The 26,815-nt window shown below is 38.1% G+C and overlaps 1 protein-coding gene across 7 annotated transcripts in view; it reads left to right on the forward strand.

Moving 5' to 3' along the window:
* Positions 1–26,815, forward strand: part of CPEB2 (cytoplasmic polyadenylation element binding protein 2) — a 77,195-nt gene that overhangs the window by 16,237 nt on the left and 34,143 nt on the right. For 5 of the 7 annotated variants that reach the window (XM_088836501.1, XM_088836502.1, XM_088836503.1 and 2 more), the window contains one exon: positions 20,118–20,168. The exons of the other annotated variants lie outside the window; for them this stretch is intronic. In XM_088836501.1, coding sequence (XP_088692627.1) covers positions 20,118–20,168 — 51 coding nt within the window. The remainder of the gene's footprint in view (positions 1–20,117; positions 20,169–26,815) is intronic. 7 annotated transcript variants of the gene reach the window in all.

A 26,815-nucleotide genomic window follows, 5' to 3' on the forward strand; every position in this document is an offset into this window, starting at 1 on the left:
TATAATAAAAGTGGAAGGAAACCTAGAAAGAAGACTTTGAAAAAGAAAACAAAAGCAGTATGAAGCTAAAAGGAATTTAATATCAATAATTGAAATACTCAAATGAATTCAGAATTCTTCTGTTAGGAAAAAAAAAGGCTTATTAACCACCTTTAGGAATCATGGTGACACATCTCTGTTTCTAATTGGAACATTTTATGTTCCACATTTATTATGACAGGGAATAGAGAAAAAACAAAACAAAAAAAAACATTTGAGAATGCTTCTCCATAGAATTGAGAAATAAGACTGGTACTTTTGCCAAATTGCCATCATATACCTTTCTAAAATTGGAGCTTCCCAGATGGCCCTAGTGGTAAAGAACTCACCTGCAAATGCAGGAGACGTCAGAGACGCAGGTTCTATCCTGGGTCAGGAAGAGCCCTTGGAGAGGGAATGGCAACCCACTCCAGTATTCTTGCCTGGAGAATCCCATGGACAGAGTAGCCTGGTGGGCTCCAGTCCATGAAGTTGCAGAGTTGGATACAACTGAAGCGACTTAACACATACACGCACCTTTCTAAAATTATCTTGATATCCAAGTGCTGTCACTTACTTTTTTCTTTTATTCAGTTCAGTTCGGTTCAGTCGCTCAGTCGTGTCCGACTCTCCGCGACCCCATGAATCACAGCACGCCAGGCCTCCCTGTCCATCACCAACTCCCGGAGTTCACTCAAACTCATGTCCACAGAGTTGGTGATGCCATCCAGCCATCTCATTCTCTGTCGTCCCCTTTTCCTCCCGCCCCCAACCTTTCCCAGCATCAGAGTCTTTTCCAGTGAATCAACTCGTCGCATGAACAAATTTCCCTGCCTCCTGGGATTTGTCATACTGTGTATCTTACTCCCACACGCTGATCATTATATAGTTTCTTGGGGCTGGGCGTCAGTAAAAATTTAGGAAAGCAAGGTTGTGACATATAGAAGAAACCAATCCCTGAATTTATTTCCCCTCCTTTCCATTCCTGATCTTTAGGGCATCACTTCAGCCCCTATCCCATCTCTCTTATCTCATCTTTTCATCACTTTCAGAAAGTTCTGTTCTCTACTTAGCATATGAAAATTCTTTTCTCTGAAAAAGCAGAACGAATCTTATTTTATCCTTCTAAAATATTTTTCAATAAGCCAACCAGTTGCTGTGTCTTCTTTATGGAACCTAATGAACAGAGAGGTGAGACTTGGGGGGTAAATGAGAAACTGAAAATAAAAATGAGTTTCTTATTTCCCTGTGTGTAAGTGGTGACAATTTCTTGAAAATTTTCTGTGCAAACTTGAGTGATGAAAGATTGTATTAGTTATACACTGCTGCATAAAAAATTACTCCCAAATTTAGTAGCTTGAAGCTACAATGAACCTTTATTATCACCTGCAGTTTCTGTGGTTTAGAACTCGGAAGCTCTTTAGCAGGTTAGTTCTGGCGAGGGTCTTAGGAGGTAGCAGTCAGGAGAGCAATGAGGCGGCAGTCATCTGAAGGTCTGATTAAGGTCGGGGGGAATCCTTTTCCAAGATGACTTATTTATGTGACTGGCAAGTTGGTGCAGGCTGTTGGCAGGAGAACACAGTTCATCATGGACCTCTTCTTAGGATTGCCGAAGTGTCCTCCAGGCATGCCCCCCTGCCCCCACCCCCAGAGCAAATGATAAAGCTCAAAGCAGGTGCCCCAGTGTCTTCTAGGATTTAGCTTCAGAAGTCTCATGCCATCATTTCCATGACAGCATACTAGCCACGTAGATCACCCTGCTCACCTGGGGCGGAGTCTGTTGCCCAGGAGCTGTGAGTCCTGGGAGGCAAAGAGCAGCAGAGGCAGTCATGGAGGCTGCCTTCCACAGAGATGAAAGGCAGAAACAAAATTTGCATTGGGTTCTGCTGTTCTAAAGGAAAAGAAAAACTACTTCAGGTAAGAGTTTATGTTGGTAGACAGAAAAGCAATCAGGCAGTCCTCTGGAATCCTAAAAAAGTCCACGGCCGGTTACCGGCATGACTGTTGACTGATGAGACTGACAGAAGGACCGTCCTGCCCCCACTTTGGCCCAGAATGCAAGCCTAGTGGTTTTTACAGGTCAGTAGAGAACCTCCCCTGTTTACTAAGGTCTTCTAGTCTAGCATGGCAGGTGGAATGGTCTTGTCAAGGCTCTGAGGATGTGAAGTGGTGGCAGCCATAGATGAAACCCTGGATGCATTCTGTTCCAGAAAGTGTGCTTCCTTTTGTACTAGGCAGTGTCCAAGAGCCCACTGTGTGTTATGTGAGACAGACACGGTCTCTGTTCTTGTGGAATGTACAGCTGAAGGGGAAAAGAGACCTTCTAGTTACATGTGTGATATGCATAGATATATACAACACATTAATATAAAATAAGCATACAGTAGGGCTTCCCAGGTGGCACAGTGGTGAAGAACAATCTGCCTGCCAGTGCAGGAGACATTGGAAACTCTGGTTTGATCCCTGGGTAGGGAAGATCCCCTGGAGGAGGAAATGGCAAACCCACTCCAGTATTCTTGCCTGGGAAATCCCATGGACAGAGGAACCTGGTGGGCTCGATTATGTACACATGTAACGGTAAGTATTAGAATACTATGGAGGGGAGGCTATGAAGTGTTTGGAGGTAATCAGTGGAGGTACCTGAGGTAGATGTGGAGAAGTGAAAGGTGAGCCCTGAAACCTGAGCAACACAAGGACGAAACGATACGGGGGGAAAGCGTCAGCTAGACAGAGGGAGCAGGTTGTGTTCAAGAGCTTGTCATAACTGAGGAAATGCCAGCAGACTTGTCCTGGCGTGGCTGTTTGAGGGCTGCCTGACAGTGGCTGGGTGTGACGCCGCTCAGCCAGTCCTGAGGGCGGGGAGAGTCGTGCTCTGGCCTGTGAACACTGACACACTGTTTTATGCCTTCTGTCGTTCGAGTGGCACTGACTGATCTGTTTTATTTATTCTGCAGTGGACATCCATTTTCTGGTGACTGTCTTGATTTTTGACAAATATTTTCCTTTTCATAGGAAGGACAATTATGAATTCTTTTAATGGTCAAAGTAAATCACGCTTTGCCAAGTAAAGTTTTGTGATTTTGCAATTTTGTGTTTTCATACCTATGTTAAATAATCTGTGATCTTTTTTCTGTATGTGTGGGTCAATTCATTCCCCTTTAAACAAAAGAACAAGTCAGTGATTATTGTTAATCTCTCTCCCCTCTCTGCCCTCAGCAGTTTACAAAAAAGGTCTTACTGTGTAAGCATTTTTACCCCAAATTGCCTACCCCTCCTCCAAATCATAAGGGCAAACAAAAAATTTAAGCACATAAAAGATTGTTTGAGAACAGCAGGAAGAAATGTAGTTTATTTAGCAATCTTAGGAGGTTCTGTGTCAGCAAGTCACAATGCCTTTATAATGTTCTCTGAACAATTAAGGGGAATTGAAGAAAAAGGATTTAGAGCATGATTTTTCAATATTGACATATTTTTGGAAGTGGATGCCTTTAAAATGTTTTTATTTACTGTGTTTTTGTATATCGTAGCATCATTTTTATCACTTGACTGCTAAACTGAAGAAAAAAATCTCTGCTTATTTTGAGGAAAATAATCCCTGAGAACATAAGGAATGACTCTGTAAATGCTAAGTGGTCCTGGTGGTATCAACTAAATTCTTGCCTCTTTTCAAGACACTTCTTTTTCCTCTGATATTTGCCTCACTTGCCTTAGTATAAAATGGAACTTGTTGTTCAGTCACTAAGGCCTGTCCCACTCTGCAGTCCCAAGGAATGCAGCACACCAGCCTTCCCTGTCCTTCACTATCTCCCAGAGTGTGCTCAAACTCATGTGCATCAAGTCAGTGATGCCATCCAACCATCTCATCCTCGGTCGCCCTCTTCTCCTGCCCTCGATCTTTTCCAGCAGCAGGGTCTTTTCCAGTGAGTCTGCTCTTATCCAGTAGCCAAAGTTTTGGAGCTTCAGCATCAGTCCTTCCAATGAATATTCAGGACTGATTTGCTTTAGTATTGACTGGTTTGATCTCATTGCAATCCAAGGGACTCTCAGGAGTCTTCTCTAACACCATAACTTAAAAGCACCAATTTTTTGGCGCTCAACCTTCTTTATGGCCTGTCTCTCACCTCCATACATGACTTCTGGAAAAGCCATAGCTTTGACTATTCGGACCTTTGTTGGCAAAATGATGTCTCTGCTTTTTAATATGCTGTCTAGGTTTAAGTAGCAAGCATCTTTTAATTTCATGGCTGCAGTCACTATCCTCAGTGATTTTGCAGCCCAGGAAAGTAAAATCTGTCACTGTTTCCACTCTTTCCCATCTGTTTGCCATGAAGTTACGAGTCTGGATGCATGATCTTCTTATTTTGAGACTGAGTTTTAAGTCATCTTTTTCACTCTCCTCTTTCATCCTCATCAAGAGGCTCTTTAGTTTCTCTTCACTTTGTGCCATTAGAGGGATATCATCTGCATATCTGAGGTTGTAGATATTTCTCCCTGCAGTCTTGATTCCAGCTTGTGATTCATCCCACCTAGCATTCTGCGTGATGCACTCTGCATAGAAGTTCAATAAGCAGGGTGACAGTATACAGCCTTGACGGACTCCTTTCCCGATTTGGAACCAATCTGTTGTTCCATGTCTGGTTCTAACTGTGTTCTAACTGTTGCTTCTTGACCTGCATACAGGTTTCTCAGGAGGCAGGTCAAGTAGTCTGGTATCCCCATCTCTTTCAGAATTTTCCACAGTTTGTTGTGATCCACACAGTCAAAGGCTTTGGCGTAGTCAGTGAAGCAGAAGTAGATGTTCTCCTGGAATTCTCTTGCTTTCTCTGTGATCCAGTGAATTTTGGCAATTTGATCTCTGTTTCTTCTGTTTTTTATAAATCCAGCTTGTATATCTGAAATTTCTCAGTTCGTGTACTGCTGGAGCCTAGCTTGATGGATTTTGAACCTTACCTTGCTGCTGCTGCTGCTAAGTCGCTTCAGTCATGTCCGACTCTGTGCAACCCCATAGATGGCAGCCGACCAGGCTCCGCCATCCCTGGGATTCTCCAGGCAAGAACACTGGAGTGGGTTGCCATTTCCTTCTCCAATGTGTGAAAGTGAAGTCGCTCAGTCGTGTCTGACTAGTAGCGACCCCATGGACTGCAGCCCACCAGGCTCCTCTGTCCATGTGATTTTCTAGGCAAGAGTACTGGAGTGGCTTGCCATTGCCTTCTCCGTTACCTTGCTAGCATGTGAAATAAGTTCAGTTGTGTTAGTTTGGACATTCTTTGACATTGCCTTTCTTTGAGATTGGAATGAAAATTGATTTTTTTCCAGTCCTGTGGCCACTGCTGAGTTTTCCAAATGTGCTGACATATTGAGTGTAACAGCATCATCTTTTAGGATTTTAAATAGCTCAGCAGGAATTCTATTACCTCCACTAGTATTGTTGGTAGTAATGCTTCCTAAGGCCCACTTGACTTCGGATTCCAGGATGTCTGGCTTTAGGTGAGTAATCACACACCATTGTGGTTACCTGGGTCATTAAGACCTTTTTTGTATAGTTCTTCTGTGTATTCTTGCCACATCTTCTTAGTATCTTTACTTTTGATAGGTCCTTGCTATTTCTGTCCTTTATTGTACTCATCCTTACATGAAATATTCCCTTGGTATTTCCAGTTTTCTTGAAGAGATCTCTAGTCTTTCCCATTCTGTTGTTTTCCTTTGTTTCTTTGCATTGTTCACTTAAGAAGACTTTCTTCTCTCTCCTTGCTATTCTGTGGAACTCTGCCAGTGCAGGAGATGTGAGAGACACAGGTTCAATCCCTGGGCCAGGAAGATTCCCCTGGAGGAGAAATGGCAACCCACTCCAATATTCTTGCCCGGGAAATCCCGTGGACAGAGGAGCCTTGTGGGCTACAGTCCATTGTGTTGCAAAGAGTGGGACACGACTGAGCATCTGAGCACATCAGTAGCTATCACATGGGACTCATCAGGTGAAGCCATAGTTTAAAATTGAAGTACAGAGTCACAAAATAACTTGTATCAATTTCTAAAAGTCTGGTGTGAGAACTTACATTTTTGAGCTTAAGAGCTTCTAGGACCTTGCCTGGTTGTCCAGCAGTTGAGACTTCACCTTTCAGTGCAGGAAGTGTGGGTTCCATCTCTGGTTGGGGATCCCACATGCCTTGTGGCCGAAAAAACCCAAACATAATGCAGAAGCAATATTGTAATAAATTCAAGAAAGACTTTAAAAATTGTCCATATTAAAAAAATCTTTAAAAAGCAATCAAATTTCATAATTTAAAAAAAATTATTACTTCTAAGCTGGACAGAGGTTCTCAGACCTGGAGAGCATGTTTAACACATAGCTTTCAGGGCCCTGCTCCTAGAAATTAGCCGTGGCAGGTTATGTGAAGAGTACACTTTTGAGAAACTCTCCTCTATTAGAACAAGATCAAAGAAATCTGAAAGGAGTTTAAAAAATTTGAATGGTATTTATTAAATAGAGAAGAGCAAAAAGTAAAACTGATACCAGCAATATCCATGCCAAAGTATAGTTACCTCCCTCCTCTTAAACTGCCCTAGCTTATTAATAACTCTGATAGAGAGGCATGTATTTCTCAGAACCATTTTGCTTTTCTTCAGCCACCTGTGTTTCTTGAAGTCAAATTTTCACATGTGCCAAAAAAAAAGCATAGATGAAAATCATTTTATTAGAATGTTTTCCAAAACAAGATAATAGATTGCTATGTGTGCTTTCAGTTTTTAAGTAAAATGTTTCCTTTTATTTTAAAAAGGAGTAAGTAGAATTTACACATTCTTTCCCTTTTACTTCATTGATTTTGTTTTCTGCCTTGATAAAGAGAAAAAAAATTATTTTTGGACTAAATTATATAGAAGACATATACATTTTGTTAAATGTGTTCTGATTTTAAGAGGTGATCACTGTTGTGACATACTTGATACCTTTACCTCCAACTACTCAGTAGAATTTAGTTCATCTTAAGGGTACAATTTATTAGAGTAGAACTTCTGTTGTCAATGTTACTGCAGATTGAAAAGGAAATTTTGAAAGTGTGATTGTAAAAGTTTTTGTTATAGAAGATTCATTTGAAATATGGTATCATGGATAGAGATTTTAAATTTTTATTTAGTTTTAGATATTTCTCTTAGCAACAATATTATTAAATTTAGAATTGTTATTTCTTCCAAGCATCTTTGAACAGTCAACTAAATGATTTGACTTAATAAGATTACAGTTTCTTTTCTAAAAAGTAAAAATTATTGCACAGAAATGACAATGAATTTTCTTAAAAATCACATTTATTCAAAGCATATGTGTATTTATTAAAAGTTTATTACTCATGCAAATCATCTATCCTAGAACTTTAAATATGGGCTTAGAGTCCTCATTTTTATTTATTTATTTTTAATTTTTTAAATTTATTTTATTGGAAGCAAATTACCTTACATTAATATATTGGTTGGTTTTGCCATACGTTGACACGAATCCGCCCCGGGTGTACATGTGTTCCCTTTCTTGAACCCCCCTCCTACCTCCCTCTTCCCCATATCCTCCCTCCAGGTCATCCCCGTGCACCAGCCCCAAGCATCCTGTATCATGTGTTGAACCTGGACTGGTGATTCATTTCACATATGATAATATACATGCTATAATGCCGTTCTCCCCAATCATCCCACCTTCACCCTCTCCCACAGAGTCCCAAAGACTGTTCTATATACCTATGTCTCTTATTTTTAAATTGAAAATAAAAGCAGAAAGAATATTTTTTATACAGAACTTGAAGTGATAAATACATGGGATAACTGGGCCTATGAATTTTAGCAGCATATAGTATTTGAAAAGTATCTGAGAGTCTCTAATGAAAGGTTTCCTGCAGGATATAGGACTTTATTCTTTGAAATGTTTTTCTTATTTCAAAAAAGTAGTGGGCATTCATTAAAGGAAATTTGGAAAAACTTGGGGAAAAAAGTTTTTAAATTATCAATAATTCCACAAGCTAAAATAACCATGTTTAGTATTTTTGGTATATAATTTTTCTCATTTTTTCTTTTTAAAATATAAACATAAGATATTTGAGATATACAAATAGTTACCTTCCCTTTAACCTGGTTAACTTTGAAAAAGTTAGTTTAAAAAATATATGTACATAGATTACAAGGTAAAATAGTGCCATTAAGTTTATAGATGGAAAAATAGAAGTCTTTCTGCATTCTTCTCTATCTACTTCTGATTTCTGTTCCTTGGATGTATCCACTTTCAGCTGTACCTGTTCTTGGTGTAGTTGTTTGTAAATAATATGCTTATGCTTTCTATTTCCTACATTTAGATCTTGCCTGTAGACTGTCTACTTTGACTTACCCATACCCCCAACATTTTCACCACTTTGTCCTCTGAAAATTATTTTAGGACCACTTTTGTTTAGACGATGCAATTACTGTGATAATGCAAATGTTATTTACAGGTGAGCCTCATATGTGTTGTACAGTAGCATTTTCTTTCTCATATAACTTTGTTTTTCCTGGAATTTATCATTGTCTCTTTTGGTTTGTTTGCTTAGTTTTCTGAGTACTTACACTAATTCATCCCAGAATATATGTGTAAAACACTGAAGCTTCTTGGGACATTTAAAAACAGCAAATAGTCATATAAATTGTCTTTTATTTTCCCCTCCCGGTGGTGTGAGTATCCTTGTAGCCCGTCATAACTGTCATTTTGAGGTTTCCTTAAGCCCAAGAATTCCTTTTTCCTTTGGGATTCATGTCCTAATTTCCATGTTCTTTCTTAATAGTTTTTACATGTTTTATTGGGCCTATCTTACAACCTTTCAGATGGGATATAAATTTTGAGGCTTATATGTATGAAAATATGTTTATTCTACCTACATAAGATGATAGGCTCATGTGGAATTATGTGTTAGTGATTTAGAATGTTGAAAGCAATGCTTCATTACTTCCAGGGTTAAATTTAACCATTCTAAAACCTGTTCATTTGTATGATTGTCTTGTTTTCTGTTTTTTAATTTTAATTTTTTCCTGGAAGCTTTTAGAGTACTTTCGCGCCTGTGGCTCTGAAACCTTGTACTAATGAGTGCAGGTCTTCCTATGTATGACGGTGGGGGACTTTACCTGTCTGTCTTTTTCCGCTTTCGTCCTTCCGTCTTTCCTTCTTTCACTCCATTGTGTTGTTTTGTTTCTTGTACTGCACATTAGTTGAGTCCTCCTATTTCAATTTCCTTCAGTTCTTGGAAATTTTTGGTACTTTTTAAAATAATTTCTTCTCTTCTGTTTTTTTATATCACCCCTCTCTGAAATTGCTGTTCTCGAAATAGTAGGTCTCCTAGCCTGGCGTGCTGTGATTCATGGGGTCGCGGAGAGTCGGACACGACTGAGCGACTGAACTGAACTGAACTGAACTGAACTCATTATTTGGTTTTCTAACTTCCATGACTTTATCTTTTGTTTTGCTTTTAGAAGGGTTTCTCATCTCTTACTTTTAATCCTTCTAATGATTTTTTTTATTTAAAATTTTTTTCTCCGATTGACTTCTAAGACCCTCTTTAGAAAAATTCTCAGAACTTTCTTATTTTTATTCTCTGATCTTATTTCTCTGGAGTGTTTAAACAATTAGTTTTCCAGTTGCTTGTGTTGTCTATGCTTCTTTTAAGTTCCTCTTTTGTAATTGTTTGGTTTTGTTCTTTTTTTTTTTCTCTCATGCTGGAGACTTTTGTTCAGTATCTTATGATCCTTTGCGGTCCGTTCATTTTTAAAGATAAAACAGAAATGGTGATTGGAAACTGTGTGTAGTTACAGCTTATGATCTAGTGAGCATTACTGTAAGTGGATCTGTGTGTCACAGTATCTGTGTTCATGTACTTTCTTTTTGTCTGGGGAATGGACTTGGATGTCTGGAAGCTATAGTCCTGCCTAGTTAGCCTTCTTAGAAGAGCTAAAGAAGGGGCTGCAGGTGTCTCTGCTTGAACCAATCATCTGCCTCCCAGTTTTCAGTTCTACTCATATCTACTCTGAGAGATAACCAGAGCTGCTTATTTCTCAACTTTTGGGGGCTTTTGCCATAGTAAATGGTTTATTTCTTGATAATCTTCCCCACATACACACCAGGTTGCCTTTAGTGATTTCTGGTCTCCACAGTCAGCTACCACTCAGCCATTCACGTTCACAGCTTTTGAAAATGTGATATGATTCTTCTGTGATCCTGTCCAATTCTCTTTGTCCTAATGGTGGTTCTGCCTCTTTAAAACTTCTATGCTGTCATTTTAGGGGTTTCAGAAAGCAGCAGAGATGAGCTCATGTACTCACTCCTCCATGTTCAGTTGGAAGACTTTGTGATCCCTGGTTCACGTACCTCCTTAGTGAAGCCTCTTCGACACTGTAGTCAGTAGTGGGTTGCTTTGTAAGGATTGCTAAGCAACCATGTGGATTTTCAGATGGAGCACTTTTCTCATTTATTTTTGATTCAGTTTTTTTTTTTTTCAGTGTATTTCCATTCACATGATAGTGTATCATGGGAGCACTGACCGCTTCTGTTTTTGCTTTATCTTAAATCAGCATCTGTATTAGTGCCAACCAAATAGAGCAGGCTCAGTAAATTATTGGTTGAAAGATTAAACACTGGTCCACAAAAATTTTTTATCAATATTTATTTAGAACTTTTAAAATCATTTACGTGCATGCAAAATAGTTTGTATAACCATTCCCCTACAGTTGTACATTTGGGTATTTAAATTTTTAAATGAAAGTCAATGAGCTTTTTCTGAGTTTATTTCCATAGAATAGACATTGCATTTGTTTTCAAGGCACTAGACACATATTGCCAACTTTTTTTCCCCCCAAAGTGTGAAAGTATTAGTCACGCAGTCTTGTCCGACTCTTTACGACCCTGTGGACTATAGCCGTCTGGCTCCTCTGTCCACGGAATTCTCCAGGGAAGCATACTGGAGTGGATTGCCATTCCCTTCTCCACGGAATCTTCCTGACCCAGGGACTGAACCTGGGTCCCTTGCATTGCAGGCAGATTCTTTACTATCTGAGCCACCATGGAGGCAAGGTTTATTTTGACTCCTGCTACAGCAAAAGGTAGTGAAAACAAGGAACAGATTTTCAGTGTTCCCTTCCATGCGCCCTGAGAGGGGGGAGTGAACTAGTCCTTTCAATGGGGTGAAGGTAGGGATGGATCTGTGGGTCAGGCCAGGGGGTGGCTTAAGTCGTCCACCTACCCTTGGTGGCCCTGGAGGCCCTGTGTGCAGGGATCTATCATGCACAGGACCTTGCTTTTACTCCTGATGCCTCAGAAGTGGCAGTTGAGTTTTTGACATTTTTGTATCTTATCGTTCATAACGTGCTGCAACTGCACATGTAGGCACTTTATTTTTGGTTCCGTATGGTTTCTTTGTATTCTGATGCTCAGAGAGTCCTTTGTGCAGGTGAGCTCACTGCAGCAAAGGGTCCCAGGTCCCAGCCTGTCTTGGTAAGCATAAGAAGGAAGGAAACTCATGTATCCTCCTGAGTGAGGGGCAGAGTCTCAGTTTGGAAGTGGAATCCTTCTTTCTCTGGCTCTAAAACAGTGTCTTTTGAAAACCTGGTTGCTGCTTGACCTGTGGTCCTTGGTTGATGATGTCTGCTGCTACTGGGATAGTTCACAGATTTTGTACTCTTGGGGGTTCAGACCATTGTGGTGACCAGCAGTCTTAATATTCCCTCAGCGTGACTAAGTTTACTGTTTTAGTATTTTTATTGGAGTATAGTTGCATTACAGTGTTGTGTTAGTTTCTGCTGTAAAGTGAAGTGCATCAGCTCTATGTGTACAAAAACCCTCTCTCTCTTGGATTTCCTTCCCATTTAGGTCGCTGTAGAGCACTGAGCTCCCTGTGCTATATAGCAGGTTCTAATTAGGTATCTGTTTTATGCATAGCAGTGTGTCTGTGTCAATCCCAATCTTCTAAATCGTCCCACCCCCCACTTTTGCCAATTTATTTTTATGTCAGTTTATACAACCACTGATGATGTTTGATTGCCCATTTGTTATTCTCAATATTCCTTTTGTTAATAAACCCTTTTATAATTTAAAGTTTTGTGACCATTGGTGCAACATGATTTTAACATTTAATTGCATATATCAATTAGTACCAGTTTTATTGAAGTGATTTTACAATAATACATTATCTTACTAGATGATTAACGACTAAAGTTTAGCCCTTAATTGTTTTTGCCTTTCTCTGTGGTTATACTTAAAAGAAACATTCATAAGTTCCTTGTTTACAGACCCCAGGGACTGTAGCCCTCACAAGTCTTCTCTGTCCATGGGGATTCTCCAGGCAAGAATGCTGGAGTGGGTTACCATGCCCTCCTCCAGGGTATCTTCCCAACCCAGGGATCAAACCCAGGTCTCCCACATTGCAGGCAGATTCTTTACCAGCTGAGCCAGCAGGAAAGCCCAAGAATACTGGAGTGGGTAGCCTATCCCTTCTCCAGGGAATCTTCCCAATCCAGGAATCGAACTGGGGTCTCCTGCATTGCAGGTGGATTCTTTACCAGCTGAGCTACCAGGGAAGCCTTCCTAATGTATGGTCTAGTATTAATTGGATAAAGGTTTTGAAAGTTATAAATATTAGATGAAGAAAATTATAGTGGGATCCTTATTTAAGAGTGAATTAGCTTGATTAATTTTCCTAGAAACTAAAGTAGACTGATGGCTTTTATTAGATGAAGGTAAGAAATGATTCTGTTGCTTTCTTGGAATCTGGATCTAAGGGTCTTTTCTACATTTGTATGATCTATTCTTAGGCTTTTATGAGGCATGCATTGAGATTTGGGAGTGAGGTCAGGAATGATTGTCCTGACCTTTGGATCTGAGCAGAGATTGAAGTTATTCAAGGTTGGTGGTCACAAAAAGTCGGACATGACTGAGCGACTGAACTGAACTGAACTGAATGACCACATTCTGAGTGGATTTTACCAGGTTTCCTGTGAACCATTTTTTTTTCCTAATTGGATTTCAAAATAAAGGTGAAATGTAGATAATGAAAGAAATATGAGAAGAGTCTACCAAAGCAGTGGGAGGAATGCTTTGTTTAAAGCACATAAAAAGGAAGAATTAGTTCTTATTTAAGAGTGTTGTGTATGTGTGTTGGTTTAATATAGGTACCCAATATATAACATATCATACCTATCATTTATTGAGCACCTGATATATGCTAAGCTCTGTTCTGAGGACTCTACATGTATGTATTAATTTAGTTAATTATCACAACTAAGGATAGATATTTAGCCTTAATTTACAGTTGGATGATTGTGGTGGCTTACTAATAATAAATATCTAAATTTCATTGCTAGTAGGTCGTGGAATTTAATAGTTATTGAGTTTGTGTTTTGAACCACCACACCATACCACCTCTCTTATTAGTTGGTTAACTATTCTGACTTAAACTTTATGTGTGATTTTTTTTTCCTGTTTAAAAGAGTTGGCAGAACATGTGGCATTGTTGTTCAGCAACTTTCTCATCACTAACGAGAAATTGGTCGGCATCATTAACTGTGAATATTGGGGCTTTGAAGATCATTTTTTGGATGTGTTCATTAAAGAAAAAGAAAACAGTTGTGGAGATGGGAAAAATTAATCTTGGCAAAGAGCAAAAATAGGACTTGTCTTTTTCCCTCCCCTCCCCATATTTAAGGGGTTAAGAAATGAATTGATAAAAGCTTGTTTTGTGATTTTTTTTTTCCCCATTCACTGAGAGAAAGTCTTTTCCATACCTCACATACAAATGCATATTTAGGTACTGTGCTTTAGATCAAGCTCATAGTTCACATAACAGAATGAGATTTTTTTTTCATCCATTTAATAAATATTTGAATCTGTTATGTACCAAGCTCTGTGTTACATACCAGAGATAGAGTTGGAGAAGGCAGTGGCACCCCACTCCGGTACTCTTGCCTGGAAAATCCCATGGGCGGAGGAGCCTGGTAGGCTGCAGTCCATGGGATCTCGAAGAGTCGGACACGACTGAGCGACTTCGCTTTCACTTTTCCTTTCATGCATTGGAGAAGGAAATGGCAACCCACTCCAGTGTTCTTGCCTGGAGAATCCCAGGGACAGCAGAGCCTGGTGGGCTGCCGTCTATGGGGTCGCACAGAGTCAGACACGACTGAAGCGACTTAGCAGCAGCAGCAGCAGAGATAAGAGTAGGGAATGAAGAATGACAGTCTTGCCCTCATGGATCTGTTTAATGAAGGACAGAGACAACAGGAATCAGTGTTGTCAATCAGTCTGCCTTCTCTTTGAAGGCAGAAGCATAGTGTCAAGGGCACAGAGGAATGAAGCTGCTGCTTTAGACAGGATGGTTTGTGATGGCATCTGTTAAAGACCTAACTGAAGTGAGAGGTGTGATTTTGGTCATATGTAGGCAAGTGCATTTTGGATCACAAAGGGGAGAAGTATACAGGTCCTGAAATGAGAATGCACCTGGCATGCTTGAGTAATAGCAGAGGCCATTGTGGTTAGAATGGTAGATGATGAGGGACCAGATAAGTGGGGGACGGCTTTAAGCAATAGAGCAACATAATTTGACCTAGGTTTTAGAAGGATCACTGCTGAGTGGAGACCAGACCGTGCAGTTATTCTGGCCGTCTGTGAGGAGACAGGGATGGCTTAAGCCAGGCAGACAGTGAAGGAGCTGGTGAAGAGTAGTCAGGTTGGGCTCTGTGTTGATAAGAGAACAGGTGACAGATTTATACACAGATTAGTCAGAGTGGGGAACAAGGTAACCCAGAGTTTGGAGATGAGCAAACTAATGGGAAAAAGTACTGTATACTAATCTGGGGAAATACAGAGTTAGGGTAGAGAGTTGCAGTTAAGAGATATAATGTGAGTGTCATCTGCTTAGAGATGACATGAAGTTTTGGTAGCAGATAATGCCATCTAGGGAAACAGTGTAGAGAGAGAAGTTTGAGGATTGACCACTGGAGCTTTAGCATTTAAGGGTTGAGAAGAGGAGGAAAATAAATTACTTGCAAAGAAGACCTTAGGAGTTGCTGCTGATAGAGGAGAACCAAAAGAATATGGTATCCGGAAAAGAAAGTAAGATGATACATCGAATGGGCTTCCCTAGTGGCTCAGCAGTGAAGAATTTGCCTGCCAATGCAAGAAACGTGGATTCAGCTCCTTGGTCAGGGCCATCCCCTAGAGGAGGAAATGGCAGCCCACTCCAGTATTTTTGCCTAGAAAATCCCACGGACAGAGGAGCCAGGTGGGCTACAGTCCGTAGGTCACAAAAGAGTTGGACACAACTTAGCAACTAAACTCATCAAATGGGTATCTTCTCGTTAACTGGAAGCTTTAAATTTGAGAATACACAAGCACTAGATGTTGGGGAAAGGATTGCTTCATTCTATCCTTTCTAATTCATATTTCTATAACTTTAAAAGAACGTTTATAAGTCTAAGGAAACATGAAATAAGAAATGTTATCATTTTATCACCAATAAGTTCTTTGTGTTGATAGTAAGTAGTTTGGAGAAAGAACTTACGTGCTGATACGTATCAATAAATATATATATATATGAATATATATGTGAATAGTCTAGTATTGGCTTAACTTATTGCATGTCTTTAAATATTGCCTTGTGAATAATTTATCTTTATAGTTGGTAAGTTGTATGCAGTTGTCATATTTGTCAGTGTTTTTTGATGCAGTAATATACATCTGAAATGGCTAACATGAATTGTCTTTTTGTATATGTATTATGCATATTGTTAAAATCATAATAGACTAACAAGACAATTTTTGTCTTCTAGTTATTCACCAGCACCTAAGAATACAGATTTTTCAAAATTATTTCTTTTCAGTTTTATAGTATTTTAATGTAATAGAGACCAAAAGGGAGTATATACCCATTTCTTTAGATATGTTAAAACCATCATGACATTACTGTATTTTGTCATACTTTTACAATCATAAATAATAGCCCAATTAACTAAAATTCAGTTTGCTCAAACTCATTGCTAGAGGACTTTATCTGTAAAGTTAACTTCTTCTGGTATAACTGAGAACTCCTAAGTAGCTTAAATATGATAGGCATTTTCTCTTTTACATAAACATAAGACTCCGAGAAGTAGTGTTGTGGTTCTCATGGGTCTGGGGTCCTTCAGCCTTGTAGTCTTCACACCCAGCTTCTGCCTCATGATCTAAGATGGCTGATTCAGTTGAGCCATTGCATATGCATTCCAGAAAGCAGGAGAAACGGTAAAGAAAAGGGAAGAGCTTCCCTTTTAAGGATACTTTCCAGAAACTTCACTCACCAGTTTTGTTTTACATTTGTTGACCACACGTTAGATACATGGGCACACTTAACTACAAGAAGGGTTGGGAAAGTCTACTTTTTTCCCCTATGGGAAGCTCTGTGTCTGCCCATTTTTGTGTCCTAGTATTGACAAAACAGGTGTTAATCTACAACTACCTCTGTGCCACAGGCCTTTAGACAATAGGGGGAAGCTGGCTTTATAGCAGTGTGGCTTTTTTTCTATTTTTTTTTTTTTTCTGTGTTAAAGGATAAGTTATCTATGCTGCATAATCATTCTGTGAATTTTTTCATTGAATGAATTTTTCGTACAACCAACCATGCATACTTTGATCCAGATTGTTATTAGCTAGGAAGTCATTATAAGATAGTGATTAAGTATGTAGCTAATCTGCCTGGATTGAATCCTGCCAGTGCTGTAATCTTGGGTGAGATGTTTAACTTTTTGTGGCAAGGTTTATCTTCAAGAGGGAAGATAATGGTACCTAAGTCAAGATTGCTGTGAGGGTTAAGTAATTCATTGTAAAGAACTTAGAAAAACTCCTGCTGCTGCTGCTGCTGCTGCTAAGCCATTTAAGTCGTGTCCGACCCTGTGCGACCCCATAGATGGCAGTCCACCAGGCTCCGCCATCCCTGGGATTCTCCCAGCAAGAATACTGGAGTGGGTTGCCATTTTCTTCTCCAAGAAAAGCTCCTGGTACACCATAAACCTGCCAAGTGCAAGTGTTTGTTGCTCAGTTGTGTCTGACTCTTCACAACCTCGCCTGCCAGGCTCTTCTGTCTGTGGAATTCTCCAGGCAAGAATCCTGGAGTGGGTTAGGCCAATCCCATTCTCCAGGGAAGCCCATAAAACTTCCAGTGTTAGTTATTACTGTCAATTGGCAGATTCTTAATGAAAGTAATTTTAATACTATCCCTTGTAAAATAGATGGGCTTCCCTCATGGCTCAGACAGTAAAGAATCTGCCTGCAATGCAGGAGACCTGGATTCTACCCCTGGGTTGGGGAAATGCTCTGGAGAAGGGAATGGCAACCCATTCCAATAGTCTTGCCTAGAAAATCCCATGGACAGAGGAGGCTGGCTGCATACAGTCCGACATGACTAAGCAACTCACTCACTCACACGTAAAATAGAGCTGTGAAAGTTTACTTGTGAAGATGTATTAGTATTTCACTATGGTAGAGGAAATGGAGAAGGCAATGGCAAGCCACTCCAGTACTCTTGCCTATAAAATCCCATGGATGGAGCAGCCTGGTAGGCTGCAGTCCGTGGGGTCGCTAAGGGTCAGACACGACTAAACGACTTCACTTTCACTTTTCACTTTCACACATTGGAGAAGGAAATGGCAACCCATTCCAGTGTTCTTGCCTGGAGAATCCCAGGGACGGGGGAGCCTGGTGGGCTTCCGTCTATGGGGTCACACAGAGTCGGACACGACTGAAGTGACTTAGCAGCAGCAGCATGGTAGAGGAAAAGTAGCTGGGTAATTTTAAAACAAATCTAAATCTGCTTATTTCAATTTGGAGTATTTTATTAATTGTCTTGAGAGATTTTCTTCTTTGAAGAATTATATTTTAGAACATATTTACGCTTATCTATCCATTTTCAAATAGAATATCTGTTCATTGAACTTTCCACATAAGGTGTGCCTTTTAAGTCCGTTCAGAGCCAAGAAGTCAAAAGACTATTAGTAATGAAAATATCTTGTTACCTGTGTCTTGCGATAAAAAATAAAGTGAACAGTGAACCTATTAGAGGATAATTATGTGGCCACTGGAAGTTGAGTGTCTTTTGAAGTAGAACTAGGCTTAAGTCTTTGCTTAGTTTACTTTTCTTAGAAATCTTGCTTGAATCCCTGGACTTGGTTAAATCCTCATTTGTGTTTTTGTTAAATACTCATTTATGTACAGTATAGCCTACTGTACATAACTCTTTACCCTTGGCTAAGTGTATTAGAATTGTTTGTATCTGTTTCACCTACCGCATTATAAGCAGAGACTGTCTCACTAGTGTTTGTATCCTTAGCATCAGTGTACAGACTAATGAACTTGTTACACTGAACAGAGCAATACAGGTTGCCACTTTGTTAGGGATTTTGGTTTTCAGTCTCAAGTATAACAGTGATTTTTTTTTGTAGCCTTAAATTGTTCTCTAAATTTGGTCATCTGCAACAAGATGTTTAGAAATAGGCATGTTTCCAAAATAAACTATGATCCTTCAAAGTAATGTTCCACGCTGTTGAAATATTCAGTTCCAGAGAGCTCTGCTTCCTAACTCTTTCTGTGTTACATACTTTGTACTTACTCTCCTGTTTCTCACTCCATACTAATGCATCACATCAATAACTTATTTGTATGGCATTCTGTTAACTAATGTCATGCTGCATGAAACTTGGGAGTCAGTAAGGACTGGTAAATTGTCCTCTGAAGGTCAGAAACATTTGGTGTAAGTTCGGTGTGAAAACGAAGTTTGTAGTTAAATTAGAACTCAGATGACGTGTGTGTGTGTATCCATAGGTATGTAAATACACACACACGTATGTATATATCTGCTTATCTATTTTCAAAATTGGATTACCTTTGCCACTTGCTCTTGCACTGGAGATGATAAAATTCTTTAACTTCATAATTAAAAGCCAGAAGAAAATTCGTTTTGTGTGGGATATTTTGGAGGGGACCCTTAGAATATAAAGTACTTGCTGAGGCGGTAAAGGTAGATGCAGTTGCTCTGCACTCCTTACAGATCATGTCAGGCTCATTGACAGTCGTTGGTTTCTCCTGGTGTCAACACACTGCCTCTGTCATGGTGCCTTTTTCAAGGGCTGCGCTAAAAGTCGCTAAAATGCAGTCTCACAGGTATTTACTTTTTTGAAGTTTCCTAAGCAGATTTTAATGTACCTTTCTAATAGTGTATCTGAGATTCAGTCATTCGAGGAAAATCCTATATTTTCATGGACTACAAACAAATGATCATCCTCACTATTGGGATTTAATCAAATAAATGTTATGATGTAAAACTGCAGCAGTTGTTCATGTACAACTTTTTTCTCTTCCACAGCAGTATATAGTAGTCGTCCCTTCTGTATTTTTCTAAATGCAAAATTCCCTAATGAAGGATGTCTCAAAAAGAAGTATCACACTCCTAAGCTTTAATATTTGCATTTTTTATGTTTTTATTTTTGTCTCATTATAAACTTTGAACAATATCAAACAGTATTAAATTTCCAATATTATTTGTAGTAAAACCTTTAAGATGTTTTTATTAAGCTTTATTCAAATTCAGCTTATAAAATCATATTGAATTCAAAAGCACATTGAGTTTTTACGGCTTTCTTTTTTGATATTTTGTTGTGTTTTTTTAAGAATATAAGTTTCTGTTCTTCAAATATGATTTTTGGGAAAATAGGTCTTTCTTTAGAGAGAATTGCAAACAGATTCAAGAATGTTTTTGTTTTTATTTTAAATTTTCACATCCTGTATTAAGTTTGAAAGACTAGGATACCTACATTGTTTTTACATTAAAAAAAAAAAAACTTGATTCTGTAAGAGTTGCTCCCAAATCACATTGTGCTCTTATATTCTGAGAACTAAAAGTTCGCTGTTTTCAACTTTCAAAGATAGTTTCAGTTAATACACTTTGAGCTAAACATTAATTTTTTATTCCTGAAGAACTGTACAGTGCTCAGTAAATTTATTCTCCTTATTCCCCTTCCTTTTTTTTGTTTTTTGCTTTTCAAATAGCTCCATAATCTTCAAACTTCCCTTTCCCATCTTTTTAAAGGTCGATTGAGCTATCCACATCCAGGAACTGACAATCTATTGATGTTAAATGGTAAGTTTTTATAAAAACATTTTATGTTTTCAGTTGAATTGTATAAAGAGGAATGAATACATGTTTCTCTAAACCTTCCCCATACATTATTTTATAAGTATAAAAATGAAGCTGCAACTCTTCCTGTATAGAAAATAGAATTAGGAGTTTGAGCATATTCTCACTGGCAAAGTTGCCATTGAAGTATATTTGTGACAGCATGACTTAATTCAATAACTGTGACTACAGAGGGAGTCCTGACTTTGAATATCAGCTTTCCAATTTATTGTATTAATTTGTCAACTAACTTCCATGAGCCTTAGCTTCCCATCTGTGAAATGGGAATAGCAGTCTCAAAGTTGATTATGAGCATTAAATGAGATACTATTTACAAAGTGTGTAGAACCTGTTATTATATAACACTTGTGTTTATGTTCGACTAGGAAATATACTGGTGATTCTCTAAATATGGTAGTCATACTTAATTTATTCTGGTTAGAAAGTTTACACAGTGAATTTTACTCTCATGAAAAAGAATAAATAGACTTTCATAAAGTTGTTTTCTTTCTGTTGGGCAAATATTGCATTTGGAGTCACAGTACCTAGCACTCCCATGACTTTGGAGTAGACACGGCAGGGTTAAAATACCCGTCACAAAGATTGCTTTTATTTATTTGTTTGTTTTTTAATTTTAAACAACATTTATTGTAGAGTATGTTCAGGGGGCAGGTCTGAGGAGAGGGAAGAAGGATGAAGGAAGGAATGGTAAATATAGTATAGGACTTCCTTTAAAATACATAATTAATTGCTAGAGTGGCTCGACACTTCTTCAACTAAAGCTTTGCTGAAAAAAGTTGGCAATGAAGTTGAGAAACAGTGAAAAAACGGCCAGTGTGAAGCTAGACCATGTGAACTCTAGTGTTAAGTAAAAATTAATATTAAGTAAAGACGGAAGGATAGGAAGAAAGTCTAGGCTACCTAGGAGACAGTCAAGGTAGATAGGATTAGGGAATAAAAGAAGCAGCAGCAAAGCATTAAGTGAGGTGACAGATTGATTTGTTCAACATTTGACCCTTCTGTACTGAGCACCCACCACATGCTAGCCTAGTCTAATCACTGGTTTATTTATTCCTGAGGATCTTCTACTATGGTTAGAAGTAGAATTGTCACAGTATTAACAGACTCTGCACTCTAGACTGAGGTCATGTTCATGCCAGGCCTTATAGAGGTCTAGCAGTCCATAGACTTTGACCAGAAAGGCACTAGAAATTACATGCCAGGACTTCTTCATGCAGCCTTTTTTCTACCATGGAATTAACAAACCATATCATCATTTAAGCAGCTGGTCTCTGAATTGAAAATTATATTGTTGAAACTGAGTTTACAAGACAGAAAATAGTCTTTATTACTTTTATGGCTTGATTTATAAAATAATAACTTCAGGTAATGATACATTTAAAATATGCTAATCCTGACTTCCTTAAATTCTTTTCTTTTGAAACAGTCTGGTAAATAAAGGTCATTCACATTTCTATTTTTAACTTCTAAGAAAAGCTATTCAGTTGAAAAGTGAATTTGCATATGTTTCACGTATTCTGTTAAAATCTATCTGAAGGAAAGTGCTGAATGAGATAATTTGTTACATCAGTCACAGATGTCCTTAGACTGCTGAATACATAGTAAAATAGAATGATTCAGAAGTATATCGTAATCACAATAGAATGTGTTGGTTCTATGTGAGCAGAGCTTAGTAGCCACACAGTTTTTACAGTTTATACTTTCGGTTGCACTAAACATCGTTAAACTAATTAACTTCTTCAGTTATCTAAAACCTTTATAAATAATCTAGATGTTGAGTGTTTCATCACATAGTGGACCTAATCATATTTTCTTAAATATATATTTTCCGTAATGACTTTGGAAGAGTAAAAATCATGTCCTATGAATAGGTGAAAGAGTTGGATTTGTTTGGAGAATAATAAAATTAAGGCAGGCAGGAGTTATATCTTATGGACAAATCTGTTTTTTATTTTTTATGTTAGCATCGTTTATAGAATTCCATTTTAGGGTTATAGTACATACTCAGTACAGTAAACCATCCTGGAAATTCTGAACTTCTGGCAAAGGTCTAGGGGAGAAAAATGATGATGAATCTAGGACATCAGAAGTGTTTAGGCTAGTAGATACAACTGGATCCAGAGAGGGGAAAAAAAAAAGCACTTTGCTTATCTGGGATCCTTGGTTAAGAGGAAAAGCAAGCAGAAAATAGGGTATATTTATAGGGTAAGAAAGTATTAAATGTTAAGAATTAGGGTTTTTTTGTAGATGTCAAGGTTTTGAAGAGAGAAGTGAGAATTAAGTGATATTAATATCAAACTTCTGCCTATACTGAGTTATTATGAAATATTACTGATTGATTAAAGAAATTATAGCATCTCAGTACATAGACCTGCTTTTTAAATTGTTGCTCTTTTTCGTTTGTCACAAATTTAACTCACCATTAGGCAACTGATTTAGTAATATTTAACCAACAAGCATAGCTGATATTATTGACCTTTAAAATCAATATTGGTAATAAATTCTACATCAGTATTTCTTCCATGTGGTGGTTTAGCAATAGTTGGCAGTGGTTGGAATTACAGACTCTGGAGCCAGGTTATCTGGGTTTAAACCCAAGTTTGGTATTTCTAACTGTGTGACCTTGGGCAGTTTACCTAACTTCCGTTTGTCTCTGAGTCCTCACATGTAAAAGAGAGACAGCATTCTGCCTGCCTCAGAAGGATTTTGTGAGAAGTGAGTGATTTCATTCACATGAAGTATTTAGAACAGTTCCTGACAGTAAAAGTCAGTTGTGGTAATGGGTGATGAACAGTGACAAAATGACTTTGAAAGAGTAAAAATCATGTCTTGTGCATAAATGAAGAAGCTGGATCTGTTTGGGGAGTATAAAATTAAGAGAAGACATAACTGGAATTTTCAAGTATTTGAAGGAAGTTATTTATAGTGGACAAAGATAACGTTACTTCAGAAAGCCTGACTAGAACCATTTGGAAGAAGCTCAAAGTTGGAGTCAGTAAAAGTAAAATGATTCCTCAAGCAGTGTTTCTCAAGTGTGGTACACTTACCCTTTGTGGCACCCAAGATGACTTTTGATGGTGCACAAATGCACATTAGACACACACCTATTACAGTTTAAGATCATTCCTTAGCTAATACAGGACTGGCAGAAATCTGTGATGTTCTAGTGGTGCTAGGCTTGAGTCCATTAAAAGATAATATATAAACTCAGGTCTAGGGGTTATGAAGATAAGGCAGACGATGTAAAGGTTTTGTGATTCTACCTTCCTGAGTAATTAGCATGATAGCTAAACATGTAAATACTCCTTTTAAGTAAGGGCTAATAAAGGATAAACAGGGACTGGAGTAAAGGTCAGGAAGTTGGTCAAAACAGGTGAAATTCTGAAGTACCCCTGGCAAATCCATTAACTCTGAGCCTCTGTTTACTCAGATATAGAAAAAGTTATAATCCCATACCTGTATGTCTTGTGAAGTTGTTCTTTAGATTTTTTTTTTACAGATTTTAACAGTAAAAAATGTAATAGAAATATAACTGCAAATAGGCTCCTACAATAGACCGGTTCCTCAACTGAGTTAGAAATCCAGTTGACTAGTGAACAGTGCCACTGTTGAATAATTCAGATATTGTAGAAGAGTCCAGCTTTAATATCTAGAAGTACCTTAGGGAAATTGCATTATATAGCAATGGGTAGATTGTCTAAAAAGCAAAGGTTTTACTGTCTGATGTTAGAATGACAGCTTTAATGTTTGTATTTCTAAGTGTATAAATCTTACATTTTTAATAAAAGTAAAAAAAAAATCTTTTCTAGGAGTAATACAAAACGGTGTATCATTGGAGTATTTGTTTCCATTACTGTACTCCTTTCACATGTCTCCCAAGGAAAATAGTTTACATTTTTATTAGTACAAGTGATTTTTCAAAAGGGGAACAGAGCAGAAGTGTGGGGAGGGGGTAGCAAACTGGTTTAAAATTCAGATTTGTTGTGATTAACCACATACAGCCATGTTTGTAATCAAGAGCTTGCTCTATTTTCGGAGGAAATTATGTGTATCTTTTAATTAAGAAAATATACTCAGTAATGAAATTGTTTTAAGTATATTCAGTCGTGAAAATAGGAAACTTGAGTATGCAATCAGTTCTTTTTTGATGCTGATGGAAGTGAAGTAGATCATAGCAGATTTATTTTGGATCTTGCAAAGGATTGTGATTGGTGGGGGAGAATATTTCTCTCCTTGGTTTTGGCTTTTTTAGAACAAAACATAATGTCTTTAGCTTCACACCAAGAAAATGTTAACCTTTAAATATTTCCAGCTGCTTTGGTATGTTTACCTGTCCCTTCCTCTAGCTGCAGTAACTCAGGTACCACAGACTGTTGCTGAGAGTAAATACCTAAGGGCACAAAGGTCCTAAGGAGAAGGCTGCAATTATCCTGTTTCTTTTTAAGTAGCTGCAGGTTAGAGTCTAAACAGATTATTGGTAACCGGGACCAAATTGTAACATCCCTTGTGTAGGAAGGATCTTCAGGCTTTTCTCATGTCCTTATACCTTCATTGAAAACAAAGAAATATATATGTTTGTGTCTATAATATATATATATTTTAACACACATACATACATATATATATATATATGTATGTTAAATAGCTAGTACCTCACTTTTTATGATGTTTTATAAATCTGTGTACCTGAAATTTAATACTCTTAAGTACAGTGTCTTTATACTACAAATTATTTGCTTTTTTTCCCTCTAAATCATATTCTAAATGAGTTTGGGAGGGGCATACTGCTTAAAGAAGTCTGTTTTAATTAAAACGTAATGATTACTAGACATGTAACGATTTTCTTTTCTCACTGAGGATTTCTGATAATTCTGGTTTGGTTACAGTGGAACATATCTGTGGAGTTCACATAGAAATATTAGTAGGAAGGTTGAGTACACACACCATTGTTTAGCATAATGGTAGGAGCTTGATGATTTCCATGATAGGGAATAGGGAATGTTTCACACGGTTTAGCTTCATCTGCAGTCAGTTCTATTTTTGGTAATGTAGAGACTTGGAATCTGAGAGTTGTCCAAGAAATAAGGGCAACAGCTCTTTACAGGATTCTAAAATTCCTCAGGTATGAGATAGTTGGAGAAACTTTCTAAGTAATTTGTTCAAGCCTAGAAATGAGATGAAACCTAAGATGCTATGAACATTTGTACATATTTTCACTATTTTAGTGTTGACCAAGAACATAAAAGCTAAGACCATAAACTGGTTATGATGTCATTAATTTTCTCAATCAGTTCAGTTCAGTCGCTCAGTCGTGTCCGACTCTTTGCAACCCCATGAATTGCAGCACACCAGGCCTCCCTGTCCATCACCAACTCCCGAAGTTCACCCAAACTCATGTCCATTGAGTCGGTGATGCCATCCAGCCATCTCATTCTCTGTCGTCCCCGTCTCCTCCCACCCCCAATCCCTCCCAGCATCAGAGTCTTTTCCAGTGAGTCAACTCGTCACATGAGGTGGCCAAAGTATTGGAGTTTCAGCCTCAGCATCAGTCCTTCCAGTGAATACCCAGGACTGGTCTCCTTTAGGATGGACTGGTTGGATCTCCTTGCAGTCCAATAGATCATGAATTATGTTGCTAAATCACGTCCAACTCTTTGTGACCCATGGACTGGAGTGTACCAGTCTTCCCTGTCCTTCACTGTCTCCTGGAGTTTATACATTATTACTTAATCATAATTTTATAATATGACTTCAAATTTGATGAGAAGTTCTATTTTCTTTTGAATATTTGGCCCTCTACAACCGTGAATGAAATTCCCGAAAGCAAATTTATATTAGATTAATGCCTTTAGATAAGCAGGAAGCCCAACTTTTGATTTAAGCCGTGAAGTGCCTATTGACCACTTTGATGCTGAATACAACTATAAAGACTTAAGGGAATTCATCCTTCCATAGCCTGTTCTTGAAAACTTTTATAATTCCTAGTGTCTGATTTTCCATAGTTGATCTTCAGTCTCTTTGAGACCCTGTTTTTCTTACAGACTATATGTCTCAGAAGACCTAGATGACAAAATTCCAAGTGCCACTTCCACCACTACCCTCACCCTAAACTAATATATAGATCAGTTAAGCTATATATTAATATAATATGTATATACATAAACACACACAGAGGTAAGCTGTATATAAATGTGTATATAGGTGAGGTAAATCTGCCAGGTTTTGAGGTAGCTGGAGTTCATGGACAGGTTAAGTCTGTATTTATATAACAGAAGACAACAGTCTGTACATACAGTATATGTAACTAAAGACAGTAAAATGCAGGGATGTTAATGAAGTTACTTTATATAAAAGACTAATACAAACCTTACATTTACTGGCTTATTTCTTGAAACAAAAACGATTAAGACTTTTCAAGTTTGGTTCTCCCCTTTTTATTGTAGGGGAACTAAGACTAGCCCCACCCTGTAGAAATCCTTCTTGATATTAAAGCCTTAGTATAATTTTTTTTTAATTTTATAAATTCTCCACAATAGAATGTGTTTAATGATGCAGCTTGTTTTTCTTTGATCTTTAAATTTCATACCTTT

This window comes from Moschus berezovskii, chromosome 5, assembly GCF_049115385.1.
Source record: "Moschus berezovskii isolate FMDL1 chromosome 5, NW_MosBer_1.0, whole genome shotgun sequence".
Taxonomy (NCBI): domain Eukaryota; kingdom Metazoa; phylum Chordata; class Mammalia; order Artiodactyla; family Moschidae; genus Moschus; species Moschus berezovskii.